Consider the following 14,550-nt stretch of genomic DNA (forward strand, 5'->3'; position numbering starts at 1 on the left):
TTGTTATAATTTCTTCATTTATTTCTTGATGACTTGTGCAAATGGATTTCATCAAATGAGGCAACTCAACTGATTCTCAGATATTTAATAAGCACCAGAGGTTTACAAAACAGAATGAAATGTACTTTAAATACAAGTAAGCCTTCATCTCTTTTCTCCCTGACCATAACCCATATTTTTTGGGCTCATCAGCTCCCCCAATAACCTGTCCCATCTACTTCCCACAGTAGAGTCTAACCTGTATATTCCACATTTCTCTCTTGAAAATACATTCCCTAATTAGATGACTGAATACCATGAAATTAATAAAATCCTCATGGACATCTAAGATTGAGAATGTCGCAATCTTCAGGTTTTCTCTTACTAATAACATCAGACTTCAATGGGCCATCAGCTCAAAAAGGCACTTAAGAATATGCTTTTCAAAAGACAACTGTTGGGCCTTTTGGTAGAAGAGATCTACCAGGTGTGCCTACAAAAATAAAGTTTTATTTGGACACATTTAAATAGATTCTAAAAACTTCATTTAATATGAGAGTATTGCTTTTAAGTGTCAGTATGAGAAATTTTGGGGCTTTTTTTTTTTTTTTTTTTTTTTTTTTTAATCAAAACCTCAGATTCTGCTGAAGTCTGCTGATGTTTCTAGTGTTTTCCAAATGTTTGCCTATGGGATTCCAAGCTGGCAGTCAAAGTCAAAAATCTCAGCCCTTTTGGCATTAGCACACATCCCAATAACAGTCTTTATTCTGTAGCTGCTACTTGATCAGCAGCTACAAAATAATAAGGCCCTACTTGAGGGAGAACAAATAAGCAATCCAAACCACTCCATATTAGTTCAGTCAGTTACTGTATTCCTTAAAGGAGACTAGTTAATCTTTGAAAATTCAAATATAAGCACCTTCCTCAGCAGCACACACATTTGAACACTATGGAATTAGCATACAACATCTGAAACTAGTTTTGAAACAAGCAACAGCAGCTTAAAGCCTCAAAGCAGAATATTTCCCTAAAAACAACGCCTAGGCAGTGAAGTTGATCCAGTAGCAGCTCAGCTGGTGCCTCTAAGAAAAGGTCCTGCTGAGGATGTTGTGTCTAATCACTTAGTTCCTTGCATTTCCCCCGCCAACATAAAAGGAAGCAGTAATTTGCTATCGTTGACAAGACATCACCAGCTGTAGCTAAAAAAAATAAATTCGATTTTTAACACCTCCATGCAGATTTTTTTTTCTTGCAGTTCTTGCTTGCTGCCCACCATGAGCCTAATTTCTATATTGGGGGGGTAGAATTTCTCGGGCCACTCCTCCACAACACTCCCACTGACTGCAACCAGCCACTAACCAGATCCTGGGTTTTATTTCTGGCACCCATCTACAGCATTGTGTCACTGTCCACCCTCTGCATAAGTTGAAGTACACAGAAAATTCAGGCCAAAGCAACTGGGAGGCAAAGCCTTTGCTGACCAGCCTACCATGAGCCAGGTCCCCAAGAGCGGTTCAGCTCCTCCAGCTCCCATTAAAAAAACAATAGCACTGTATCTGATCTAAATGTATGCATGCAGCACAGTGTGTTGCATAAGACGGTGCAAAATACTTACCCTCCCATGAGAAAGACTATGGAGTAGGATTCTTCCTGTCTAGCGTACTGGGATATTTTTAAAGTGCCACCCCTTGGAGTTTTGGAGTTCAGGAAAAAAAAAAAAAAAAAGCCCCAAACCAGAAAGCCCTCTTCAGCTCAACTTATCTGCTATTAAAAAAAACAAGTCATGAGCTGATTTTTGAACATAAATCAAATACTTCAGAAGACTTACTTTGAATTATAGCTTCTTACAGTACCTTGGGATATATATTACACTGATTCATGGTCCCTTGGACTCAATTTTTACTTTCATTATTTTCATTTAGTCTCATTTAAAATTTTCATGCAGGGTAAAGGGCATCTCAAAGTAGATAAAGGTTATGCTTATGCTTTAACTTGAACGTGAAACTTCAATAATTACGTGCAAGTCCAACAGTATATTGCAATTCATGGTCACTGAGTTCAGTGTCTTGACTAATAGAAATGAAAATCGAAAGCAGAAACAAGCAAGATAAATACTTGTTAACATTCTTCCTATCTTAGCAATAAAAATACTAATTCAAACAAGGTAATATCAGTTTAGAGTGATGCCACAATATTCCTAAGCAGCCACCTATGCTTATTTTTACCTCCAGTCGTCCTTTGAGAGGTTAGATAAAATATTCATCTCTTCATCATCTTGCAAAAGACGATACGCTGCACTAACGTGGTGATTTTCAAGCACAGACCGGTCATTATATAGAATGGCTGAATCTGACCTATCATGTAAAAAAAAAAAAAAAAAAAAAAGAGAGAGAGATTATGTTTCTTCCCTATCTAGAGTCTCACATAAACTTTTCTTTGATCAGCTACAAAGATTAGCTCTTATAGCCCAGACAGCATTTTATGAGCACCTGCAATATTTGTTCATTGTTATTACGCAGTAAAGGAAAATTAAAAACTAGAATTCACCATTACCTCATCACCTGCGACTCACCTAGACTCTTCATTATACATTAAAAAAAAAAAAAAAAAAAAAAAAAAAAAGATTCTGAAAGCTTTCAGGCTGAGAGATGCATCAATTATCAATTGGAGGTTGAATCATGATGTTCCTTTCCAGCTCTTGTGTGTATTACTCTCATATTGAAGCCTAGCTTCAACAGTGAAGCTATGAATGTTTCCCAATACTGTTTCCAGAACAGCAAATAGCAGTAAACAAGACATAACTGAATAGCCTTCTGTCAGCTGTGAATAAGACTAGGTGCCCAGAAAAGAAATCCCTGTTGGGATGGAGTAAGACCAAAGGTACTTTGCACCTTATTTTTTAGCTCCAGGGTATGAATTGGAGATTGTTGAATGGCTGAAGTGATCTGAAGATGAAGTGCTTGCTGGAAGTTAATGGTAATGCTAGGTGAACACAATCTATTAGAGGCTCCACTCAGTTCTGCTTCCCAGAGAGCAGTGTGTATTTTTCTCCACTGATACCTTACACCCTCTGACATTACAGGAACAAAATTAGATCTCTAATTCTTGCATGAATGAAACGGTAAAATTTGTGTGTCTAGTCCTAGAACAGCAACAGAAATGTCTGCCACTCTTCCCAAGCTTATCTGAGCGTATGTGTGGTTGATCCTTGTCAGCTTTTAGATAGCTGTGCTATACATCATGATTCAGCTAGTATATTCTAGGCATCAAATTGGTGGTAAGATGAAATGCATCTTCAAAATGTCCAAGTGACCAAGACAAAGGACACACTGTCTGTTAAGGACATCTCATTTGGTTACTGGCACCAACAGATTCACATTGTCAAAATAACACACATAGATATTAGGTGCCAGAACTAAGCACTTCCCAGTTTTTGTATACTTTCATATGTGGACATCTTCTCTGTTAGTTCCAAAACAGTGTCAGTCCAGATCAGTCTGTGACCAACTATCTTACAGCAATATCCAAATCTTTTAAAAGTGACTGTGATGTAAGCATGATAACTTACCACTAAAAAGTTACTTGTAAACACATGCCCTTGCTGCATTTCATAAAATAAAACCAGTATCAGTATGTAGTCTTGGTGTTCACTATTGTACACAGATATTGAGGAATATGTGATTTAGGTACGTAAGTATTTGGCTGTTAAAATTCAACCTAGAGAAATACTCTTGAAGCAGGAGATCTTCTCCAAAACTACATCAGTATAATAATCATCAGCAAGTTGTCTTTGGTGGTTTACATGGAAATATATTGAGACTTTCCTTTTACCTGGTTATTAATATAAACCCATGCCCCAGAAATAAGAATACCTGCACTCCACTGTATATAGTTAAGCCAGAGAAAATTAAATGTAGCCTCAAGAACTGAGCTTTCCTCCTGTGACACTTGCAAGCAAAAGCTCTGGCACTTCTGTACAGATGTGCTGCTATTCTCCACAGGGTGTTCCCTCCACTTCCCATCCCTTCCTGCGGATTTACAAGAGCCTCACCGTGTCTGGATGTGAAAGTTGTTGGTGGTTCCAGTGTGTTCATAGTCGTGGATGGCAGCTGCGAAGATCATAGCAAAGATCTCCAGCTCTGTCAGCCAGTGCTGAAAAGAGATTACAGAGCAATCAGACAAGCTGTCATTTTCCTGGGCATTAAGGCTTTTGTCTTTTAAGGCAAGCCATCTCCTGCTGATAGTCAACACTGCCTTCGTTGCCTTTTCCCTGCAGCCTGCCAGCTGTTCCAGAGCAAACTTCTCTTGCTGATACATGAAAGCTGCACCAGTTTTTTTTTCCTGAAGCTTTCTCTAAATAAATTGAACTTCAGCAAAATGGTTGCAGGCACTAATAAGGTTCAAGACAAAGTGAGGGGTAGTTTTTGGCCTTTTCCAACAGGAAAGTGGGAGGAAGAGAGAAAGGAAAACCTCAAGAAAATCAAGGATCTTCGAGCAGAACTTGGTAATACATTCGTAGGTATGCACATACCACCAGGCGTGTTATTTTCAGCTCTGATCACTGGGTAGGAGAGCCCCAAATTCAGAAGAATATCAGCAATTTTCAGTAACTAGAAGAGTGTTTGTGAGTCACTGAATCATGAGGAGAACAGGGAACACAGCCTCACAAAATGTACATCATCTTATTTATTTATAATTTATAGAAACATTTGAAAAGCCCTGAGGTTTTTTTTTTCCCTAGTTGCTTAGCCAAAGACTAATTTTTCAATGCTTAAGTCACTTTTGACTTACACTCCTAAATGACTCAGATGCTTTTAATGATTTTTCTCTGGGTCAGCCAATCAACTTATGTCTGTTTTTCCACTGATAACATGCTAGAAGTGTTGTTAAAATCAAGTGTATCAGAAACAAAGGCTCTAGATTCTGTAGATATTGTAAATACTTCAGAAAACGTTCCTACATTTTGGAGGCAACAATTACCACAGCAGTTGTCATACATTTGGGGTAACAGCACACGGTCAACCTGCAAAAATGTTCACAGATACTCCTGAATTGCCTTTTAATATGAAACCCAATAAAGAGAGTATAATTTTTGTAAATCCACTCCAGGTATTTACTATAGTTTAGGGACACTGCTGGTTGCTGACTACATTTTGGGGAACCCCCAGTATCAGTGGGGCTTTACACACAAAGACTTATCTGGCTCTCTTTCTCCCCATGATTTCGGCACAATTATGGTGCATATTTGTCACCTCAGTGCCTGAACTAGCCCCTTCCTCTGAGGTAGCCAGCTATGTGGTGTGAGAGTGGAGCAAAGCTCTGCACTATAGATTTCAGTCTGAAGATAGTTGCCGCAGATATTTTGCTCAAAACTACTGATTATCAAAGCAGGGAGAGATCAACAAATCAGCAGACACAGAGACTAAACTGCTTCCTTGTTTTTGCAGAATTCATCCAGGACAGGACAGGAAAGGTTAGTACTCGTGGTGGACAAGTTTCCATTACATTTCTATTTCCAGGAGCTACTTGTGAATAGGGAATGTTTTACAGATGATGAAGAACATGATTTCAACATTCACGCAACAACCTTCTGGCAACTATAAGGGATAAAAATTAGATGCATACAGCAGATGTGGGCTTCAACCCCTCAGCCATGTTCTACCATTTGCCAAATGGAGGTGGTCCAAATGAGAGAAAAATAATCATACGCAGCATCTAGGGAGGGCAGAGCAAATTGATACTACTTACCCACTCAGAACTACTATAAGGCATAGAGTCAGTAAGTCTAACGTGACCACAATGGTCCTTCTTGTCAAGTCCCATGACAACAAGAGCTTCTAACCCAAGCCTAAAGTGGTACCAAGGCAGTGAGCTCTGGGCTTGAGATCTCCTGTCTTGTCTTTTAGGGCACTGACTGTATATATTGGATAGTTAGGAAAAACACTAACTAACTTAGCATCCCATCGTGCATTCTTTGTTGATCAGGGTAATCACGTAGGTATCCAAAGGGTGAAATACCTGCGAGGAGAGGGCTTAAAGGTCATTGCAGCGTTTGTGAAAGATCACACAGTACAGACTGGGATTACCATTGTGAACCGTGATTGATAAACAAATCAGTTTAAATAACAGAGTCAAAAGAGTCCTGTGAGCAATAGAAGGACAAATAGCTGGCAAATGATTGGAACCTTTTAGGCTCCTTTTCAGCAACAATTTTGAAAGGAAAAACAAACAAGATGGCAAGTAGCCTGCTGAGAATGGATGCAATCTCCATCAGAGTGGCAATATTACCTTTTACTAGCCCATGATGGACTTCACCTTGCAGAACAGAGAGCTAGTTCTAAAGAACAAAGCCATCAGGAATGATTGAGAAAGCAGCAGGACACTGTGGCAAGGAAAGAGAGCAAGGAAATGTGAATGTTTTTTCATTTCTAAAGAGTTGACAAAAATGCTAAAGAACAAACTCTTCAGAGATGCTGGGGATGCTGGGAGGAATGGCATGAAAGAGCAAGTAATGGCTTGCAAGCTGAGAACAAAAAAAGGGGTAATGAAGCCTGGCTGTCTTTCAAAAAATATAATAAATATGAAGAATTAGCTACTAAGGCAAGTCATTGGCATGAAAACAAAAGGATGGATGCATACAGAAAGAAAAAGGAAAAGGAAGAACTAGAGTTTCCAAATGCAACAAAATGAACTGAATGCCTTTCCAAGAAAATTCTACAAAGCAGAGATAGCAGTAATTAGCCTATTTCCTTCCCCTGAGTTTACTGCCTTTTGTTCCAAAGTAGTTATAAGTTTCGGAGCCTGTAGACTCATGATGATCTGCTTGTTGTGAGGAGGAGCTCTCTCCCCACTCTGGTACGAACAGACGAACAGACGTGACAGAAATCTTGCACTTCTGCCACTCTTCAGGTTTGCTACATGAGGAATGCTCTTGCAATTCTTGATAGTATCAGAGAAAGAATACTACATCTTTCCAGTTTACACCTAAGTGTGTGGGTTCACAAAGGAATCCTAAGATAGCCTGACAGTGGCACTTGAACAACAGAATTAAAGAAGAAAAAAAGTGAGCAAAAGGATGTCAACTCTTGGAATGCATCCCTACATTTTGTGTTTGTATACTAATCCTCTGAAAGGAAAACATCCGGAAGAATTCTAAATTCTCTTCATATGTCACTTTTATGAGAGCAGCCAAAATATTGTATGTGAGGTGGCTATATACACCAAATTAATTCCTAGGCATCACCCTCAGGATGAATATAACAGTAATGATAAAAAGCTTTACAGCATTGAATATAATTAGAGAGAAAGATGTTTTGAGAAGAAAATAGAAGGAAAAATAGACTGGAAGAAAATTGCTGATAGAGCTTGTAAATAACTGCAAACATGACAGGCATATAAAAGGTACAAAGAAGATAAACCAGATGATTCCATTTCTTCTCCCCTTGGTGACAGAGGAAGTGACGACTAGGCAGAAAAAATAAAAATGAAGAAAGCACTTTTTCATATTTCAATAAGTAATTAACAATTTAAATAGCAAGAGGTCCTATTTTCTTTTATGATTTTTTCCTCCCTGGAATTCTGCAGTGTTATTCCAATGAAGAATTAAACTAGAATTAAATGAAGTGCACTACTGAACTATATTAGCACCCAAACCTAATGCAACTTATCACTTGGCTGTGAGAACAACTAAGCAAAGGCCTCAATATGCTTTCTGGAACTGAAGTCTTGCTTTCCAGTATGTCCAAACTCCTTTCATTCTTATTGGAAAGTGATGAACTGAACAGCAGGGCATCTTAGAGTACGGATAAGATACGGATTCAAACAAACTCTGAGCGCAGGAACATGTTGCTCTCTGCTTTTCTTTACCAAATGTGAATATTCTGTGCATATTTGAAGATAGCCCTGCTGGGGAGCAGGGAGGGCCAGATGACCTCCAGGGCTCACTTCCAGACTACGTTCATCTATTCACCTTGAGGTGGGTATCACCCTACAGAGAGGGGGGAAAGAATTGAGAAGAGCATGTTTAAAAAAAAAAAAAGAAAAAGAAAAAAAGGGACATAAAGCACTTTAACAAGTGAAGCAAAGCTGAAATGTCACTGCTGGCACACTATACACACTGTATTGCGAGCCCATTGCTCCTGCCAGGAGAAGAATGCTTTTCTACTGTGCTATAGGAAATCTCAAACCAAACGAGACCTGTAATTTGGCTGTAGGAACAGCTACAGTTTAGGATTATTCCTGGGAAGCAGCAGACACTGCTGTACATCCTCTGGAGTGCTACTCCACATAATGGTCTGAATGGGATGTTCAGTCTGTGTGCAGCTTATTACAACAACAGAAATAAAAAAGCAAAGGACTCAGCTCAGGCGAAAGACTCAGACTTCAGTGCCAGAATGTCTAGAAAGGCTCCTTTCCTTTTTATAGGCACAAATTGCAATATACTTGTTCTCTGGCCTCTGTACATATTCTAGAACACTGTTTCCCATGACATAGAGAGGAAAAATACTCCAGAGAAATTCCCTAAGAAAATATTTCTATATTTTGTATTTGTCACTTCAAACAACAAGCACCCTGGCAGCAGGTGACTTTGAAAGAAGCATAGATATACATAATGCAATGGACAGAGGTAAACGCATGGGAGAAAATCTCAGAAGACACAGTCTAAAAGAAAACAGGTTTGTGCAGTTGTTGCCAGGTTGAGATAAGACTGAAATACATCACAGAAAGAATTGAAAAATAGCCATTTATCTCTATCTTGGTTTTGCTTCTCAGCCAGATTGGAGCCTGAGATACAGCTGTAACTCTCGCTCTGACCAGCTTTAGCACTTGAAAACCTAAATACAAGTTTCTGAAATTGTTTTTGTTGTCTATAGCTACAGTATAGTGGAACCTGTATGTTGCATGGCTAAATAGATCACAGAAATGGTTTGCAATAGATATTTCCACTGAGATCACTGGGCTATATTTAATGCTGGTAATAATGTTCAAAAGCCTTGAATGTTTTAACATGACCTACCTTTGGAATGGCCTCTCTTTTAGCTTGTGCTAACCCCTTTATATTGTAGAATCACTGTGCATATAAGCAGAAGAAAACTAATTTACTTTAGTAAACTAATTTACCGCATTTTACCTGTAAGGAAATATATTTTACATTCTCAAAGGCCAGGGATGTTGCACTTCCTTTAAAGCTGCTCTGAAAACTGTGCACAAGTATAGCACTGAATACATATGCTTTATAAATATTATTATTGCAATATGGTGAAAAGGCAGGCAAACATAGTTCTCACTTCCAGCATCAAAAATGGGACAACAAAGGCAGAGATTCCCCTGGCATTTCTGCAATACCTGCCTCTCCTCTATCCCCAATGATTCAAGCTTTGTCTTGTATTCAGGAAAGTGTAATTGGAGAAGCAATATTACTTCATAAATGATAATACTAAAAAATTAAGGAAATCTTTCCAGATTTTGCAGCTCTGTAAGTGACAAAGCGTCAAGCTTTGGAATTAATATCTTGGCCCAGACTGAATGGAACACAAGATTCATACTGAAATATATACGGCCAGCATGGAGACAGACAAGAATTAAGTTCCTTATTTATAAATATTTTTATCATAGATGGTTTTGCTTAGAATAATTTCAGTCTTTTGCCTGAAACCAATGAGTAGGTAATGAGTAGGCCAATGACGTGAAACAGGAAACAGAGTTTTATTACCTTAATGAGGTTTATTATTATCTTAATTGTTTTGCTCTGTTTCCTTTCCTTACCTTTTACCTTATGCCTTACAGCTCTAGCAGAATGTCCTTTCCAAATGCAAGTTAACAGACTTGCAGGCTCCGAATTCTCAGCAGGAAAATGTTTAAAACAGTTAGAGCTGGACATTGAACAATATATTGAGAAGGCAGTTAAACACATCCATATAAATAATTTGCATTTGTAACGCATAGGTAGCAAAATATGAAGAAACCATCAGGATGACAGAAAATACCCATACATTCCTTTCCTGAATAACTCAAGTCCACACCCTGCCCTACAGTGGCACAAAAACACTCTTAAAAACAAGGTGACTGAGGGGGTGAGGGAACAGTGCTTAGACTAAGACTATTCTTGGGTGATTTAAAAAAAAAGTCCAAACTAAATCTCCTGTTAGCTGTTTTAAAACATAGTTTTGACAGATAGGTAGAGAGGAAGATGTATGAGAGCATTCAAACAAGAGTTTTCTTTGCCGACATGCATGCAAGCATCAACACATCTCCAGTTCACCAGATAGGCAAAAAAGCTCCACTTGAATAGTATCAAGGAATCAAAGTATCACAGGAATCAGTCATGAAATGGTAGCTCTGCTGCGAAACTGTGCAGAAAAATATAGTGCTATGAGCTCCTGAGCTCATTTGGGTTTAACATCTTTAATCCCACAGCAAGCAGGGTGCATGCCATGGTACAAACACCTTGTTTCTAATCAAGACTACTATCTCTAGGACTCTTGCTTGGAGTCATGGAGCAAAACAGCATTTATCTGGCACAGGCAACTGGAGTCCAGGACCTGAAGCGAAGCAAGCAACACACTAAACGGATGAAGTAGATGCACCTCAGTGATTTTATTGCAAGTCTGATGTATACATATGCAAAAGTATGCTTTTTCTACCAGACACATCATCTCTCTCTCAATCTCTCTCTCTCAGAGAGAAAAAAATTCCAAACTATGCTATCACACACTTGTGTAATTGATATCCTTCAAGTTTTCTCTTTGTTAACAAGAGAAGACAAGCTCCAGCATGAACAGAATTAAAAAAAAATCAGCACAAATGCAATAGAATAAAATAGTAGTCATTATCTCACAGCTGAATTGCAGCTGAGATGCTAATAGGCCAAGAAGTAGCAAAGTAGAAAAAGGCAATTCTGAACATGTATAAACAGGTACATTGCTGAATGTGGTATATTGCTGAATGCTGACTGCTTTGATGCAATTATTTTTCAGGGTCCCACATGGAAAGTGTCCTTCTTAGGCTGTTTGAGGAAAATAATGGGATCAATTTATTCATCATTAAAATGCAATTCACATTACTCAACATTTTAATATTCTTAATGATTACATTCTTCAGTGCATTTTCATTAATCAATTCCTATAAAACCAAAAGTGACTAATTTGGAATTATGTGTCCCTAAAAGTTGCAAATTTGAGTTAAATCCTATCTACTTCACACGAAATCAGGACTGACATAACCGATATCATAATCTGGACAAAGTTTTTGAAGACATTCCCAAAAGGAACCAGTCTGTGTAAGTAATTTACACAGCAGACTCCAGACATATTCACAGGAGGAATACATTACTGCCAGAAGAAAAGTATTCAGTTTAACTTCAGACTTGAGGGCAACGCTATCACAGCAATACAGGGTTGTACAGAGGCAGGCAAAAAACAAAATGTCATTTCTGAACTTAAGCTACTGTACAGTTTGTGAAACTGAGCACATCTAAGATAATAGTGCTATATGAAACAATGTTGGAAATGGTTTGGAGATGAAACCATGAGTTTCACTCATCATTTTCTTGAACAATTCTCAATAATGGAGCTTGGAACAGTTGGAGAGTGCTCAGTAAGGTATGAGCTGTGGTAGAAGCACAACTTTTGTTGATTTGTGTTCAAATCTGTGCATTAATTGCAGAGTCCCTGTAAGACCTGGATACAGGCATTTTGTTTGGCTACTTCTGTAAAGTTCTGAGTGAAAATATTTTGGTAAAATGAAGTACAATACAATAGAATTGCAGGTATTAAAGTATCAGTGACAAAAACAGCAACCAGTGAACAGCCATGACATAACAATCTATAATGCTACAAAATGTAGAATAGATTCACCTTCCTCTTTTACTGGTTTCTTCAAATGAACTGCCATACTGCATCAGAGCAAATCATTTAGTTTACTTTTCAGTCTTTGACAGGGGTAAAAAGTGGGAAGAGAATGTGAAATACATGCATATGCATTGAGTAATCCCTATAATTTACTGTTCCCATTAGGTGGGTCAGCAACTTTGAGCCACCAGAATTCCAGCCCACAATGCCTAATACGCAGAATCTATCTTTATTTTGTCTAACCAATCTTCAAATGCATTTTGTCTAATCTCTCTTCAAATGCATTTCTCCACAATAGTTGTAGGAAGGTAAATGTCAGTATTTCTCTTTGCTTGAGCATTCTCTCCACTTTTGTCAGTGAGTTTAGGAGAAAGCCAAATATTTTGGGTTACACAGCACTAATAAGTGTCTTCAGATACTCTTTCCACTTCAGTGATGAAAAACAGAGGTACAAAGTAAATAAAAGGAGATCTCCTTTCCTCAGAATTCAACCAGCTGCAGGTGCTCTATGTAAGCTAGCTCAGCTGACTTTGATGTAGGAAATGGATAGAGATCACCATCTCCAGATGTTTCATGTCATCTTCAGGTAGGTGGAATGAATTGCCCTCTGGAGGTAACACCTTGCTGCACTAAGTAGAAAGAACGATTAGATATTTTGCTCCTAGGTGGATCAAGTCATGTTAAATGGATCCCAACAGGAAAGACTTGCTAGAATCACCCAAGAGTAGTAGCGTGAGGAACTGAGCTTGGATTTTTCATGGTTAACTGCTTATCTTATTGGTCATACATGCTTTCCCAGATCACTTAGAAGTTATCAGGATCTTCACTATCTCCCTTTTCCTAGATAATTTTCAACATCTACTTTTCATTAGAACAACCATATCAAATGAAGTTTGTTGATAGTGCAAATAGGTTCTACTGTACTGTGGATAATCATAAAATCTCCTTAGTGAGTAAAAACTGCTGTAATCTCATTATGCATTCAGTATGCCAACTCCATACTTACCGCTACGCCTGTCTTAAATAGGAGGTAATGGACCGTCTGTGTTACATCTGCAGCATGCATTAGGTTGTGATAAGGATTTTTGTGTTTGCTGTAACCAACTTCCAGAGCTTCCACAAAGGAGACCAGGGCAGAAATAGGGATCTAAGAAAAGCAGCACAAAGTTAAAAATGAAATAATTAATTGCTAGCACTTGGAGGGGTAGCACTTGGAGGGCTACCTCCAAGAGAATTGGAGAAATCCTTTGGAGATCTCTCTTGTTGGAGACTTTGGAGAAATCCTCCAAATATTAGAGACTCTAATGAGTTTGTATTTCACAAATAAAGAGCACTCTAAAACACCATAAAGAGTTCCTCAGGAGATGGAGTGAATCAAGTTTACTTCTCAAACTGGCTTTCCTATCCATAATGATGTTATGGGCAAATAATTCCCACGCATAAGGACGTGTAATTCAGTACACTTAAGTGTTGGCTGGCAGACACATGCAGCAACAGAAAAGCAACAGATAGCATTTGACTGATTGCCCTCGGAGAAATACTCTAAGTCACAAGCTCCCCTCACAACCCACTGGTGTACATCACTACTTTATTACTCACATCCCAGTTTTTTTGTTTGTTTGTTTGTTTTTTTTTTTAATGTAACACACCACAGAGTAGGTCTGAGATACTCTGTTAAGAGGAGTATCATTTATCAGACCTCTGGCTGTTCACTGTCAAATCCAGCCTACACACATATTATGAGCTTGCCACGTGTTTTCTCCACTGTGTACACTGGAGAATATGAATCTGTAGGGAATTAGCTGTGTAGGTGGTGTCAGCAGCACATATATGCAGCTGGGAACACGTGTTTTCCGATGCTTATTTCATCTACTTACACTACAGATATCAAACTTTCATATTCTATAGCTAGTGTGGCACTGTTTTACTCTTCTTCTTTACTTCTTACCTTCTTCATGGTGTGCCATTGCAATTAAATAATATTTAGTCATTTTTACTGCAAATAAGATTATTTTAACACTTAAAGGAAAACTACAGGGAGCAAAAAGCCCTCAAATACAGTTAAAAATGCATCCTGAACAGAACAGACCAAAAAGAGTCTGTAGTTTAAAAAATCTGAGATGGAGGAAGAGACACATTTTATAACTGCTGACCTTGAACCGGTTGATCAGATCGTAGCGTGTGAGAAGTTCATAGAAAATGAATTTCAGTGCATGATCCCCACTGGCATCATTTAGTGCAAAAACATCAAAGGACCACTTGTCTACATTCTGCAAGAGGTAAGGAGAAAAGAGGATTAATATGGTCATTCCTTTTAAATTCATAGTATTATTTCTGTCTTTTACAAATGGAGGAGCATCATTTGATGGGCAGTGAGGGAAGAGTAAGTGTATAGCGGCTTTTTTTTTTTTAACTAATTCTATTCCCTTTAACCAATGCAGAGTATATTTTACTCTTCAGCATTGTATAACTGGAGTTTAAGAAGCTTTAATTCTGAACACTTCTATTTCACCTGTTTACTTATTTTAACAACAGCACTTTACCACAACTGAATTTAATTGGCAAAAACTAAATCCAAAGAGGTATGAATCATGGTTTGGTTTAGTTCTTGAAACACTGAGAAGGCTCCATAGCAGCTGAATGTATCTTTCTCTGCCCCTTTACCCAGCTGCTGTTTCACAAAAGATTATTCATATTGAAGGAAATTGGCATAATAAAGATG

At 38.2% G+C, this 14,550-nt stretch overlaps 1 protein-coding gene across 1 annotated transcript in view; it reads right to left on the minus strand.

Moving 5' to 3' along the window:
* PDE1C (phosphodiesterase 1C) overlaps positions 1–14,550 on the minus strand; it is a 283,365-nt gene that overhangs the window by 48,717 nt on the left and 220,098 nt on the right. Inside the window, exons 7-10 of the mRNA XM_026052316.1 lie at positions 13,982–14,098; positions 12,835–12,975; positions 4,031–4,131; positions 2,205–2,333 (exon numbers count right to left, since the gene is read on the minus strand). Coding sequence (XP_025908101.1) covers positions 2,205–2,333; positions 4,031–4,131; positions 12,835–12,975; positions 13,982–14,098 — 488 coding nt within the window. The remainder of the gene's footprint in view (positions 1–2,204; positions 2,334–4,030; positions 4,132–12,834; positions 12,976–13,981; positions 14,099–14,550) is intronic.

This window comes from Nothoprocta perdicaria, unplaced genomic scaffold (genome assembly GCF_003342845.1).
Source record: "Nothoprocta perdicaria isolate Ctin4 unplaced genomic scaffold, notPer1 scaffold_87, whole genome shotgun sequence".
Lineage (NCBI taxonomy): Eukaryota > Metazoa > Chordata > Aves > Tinamiformes > Tinamidae > Nothoprocta > Nothoprocta perdicaria.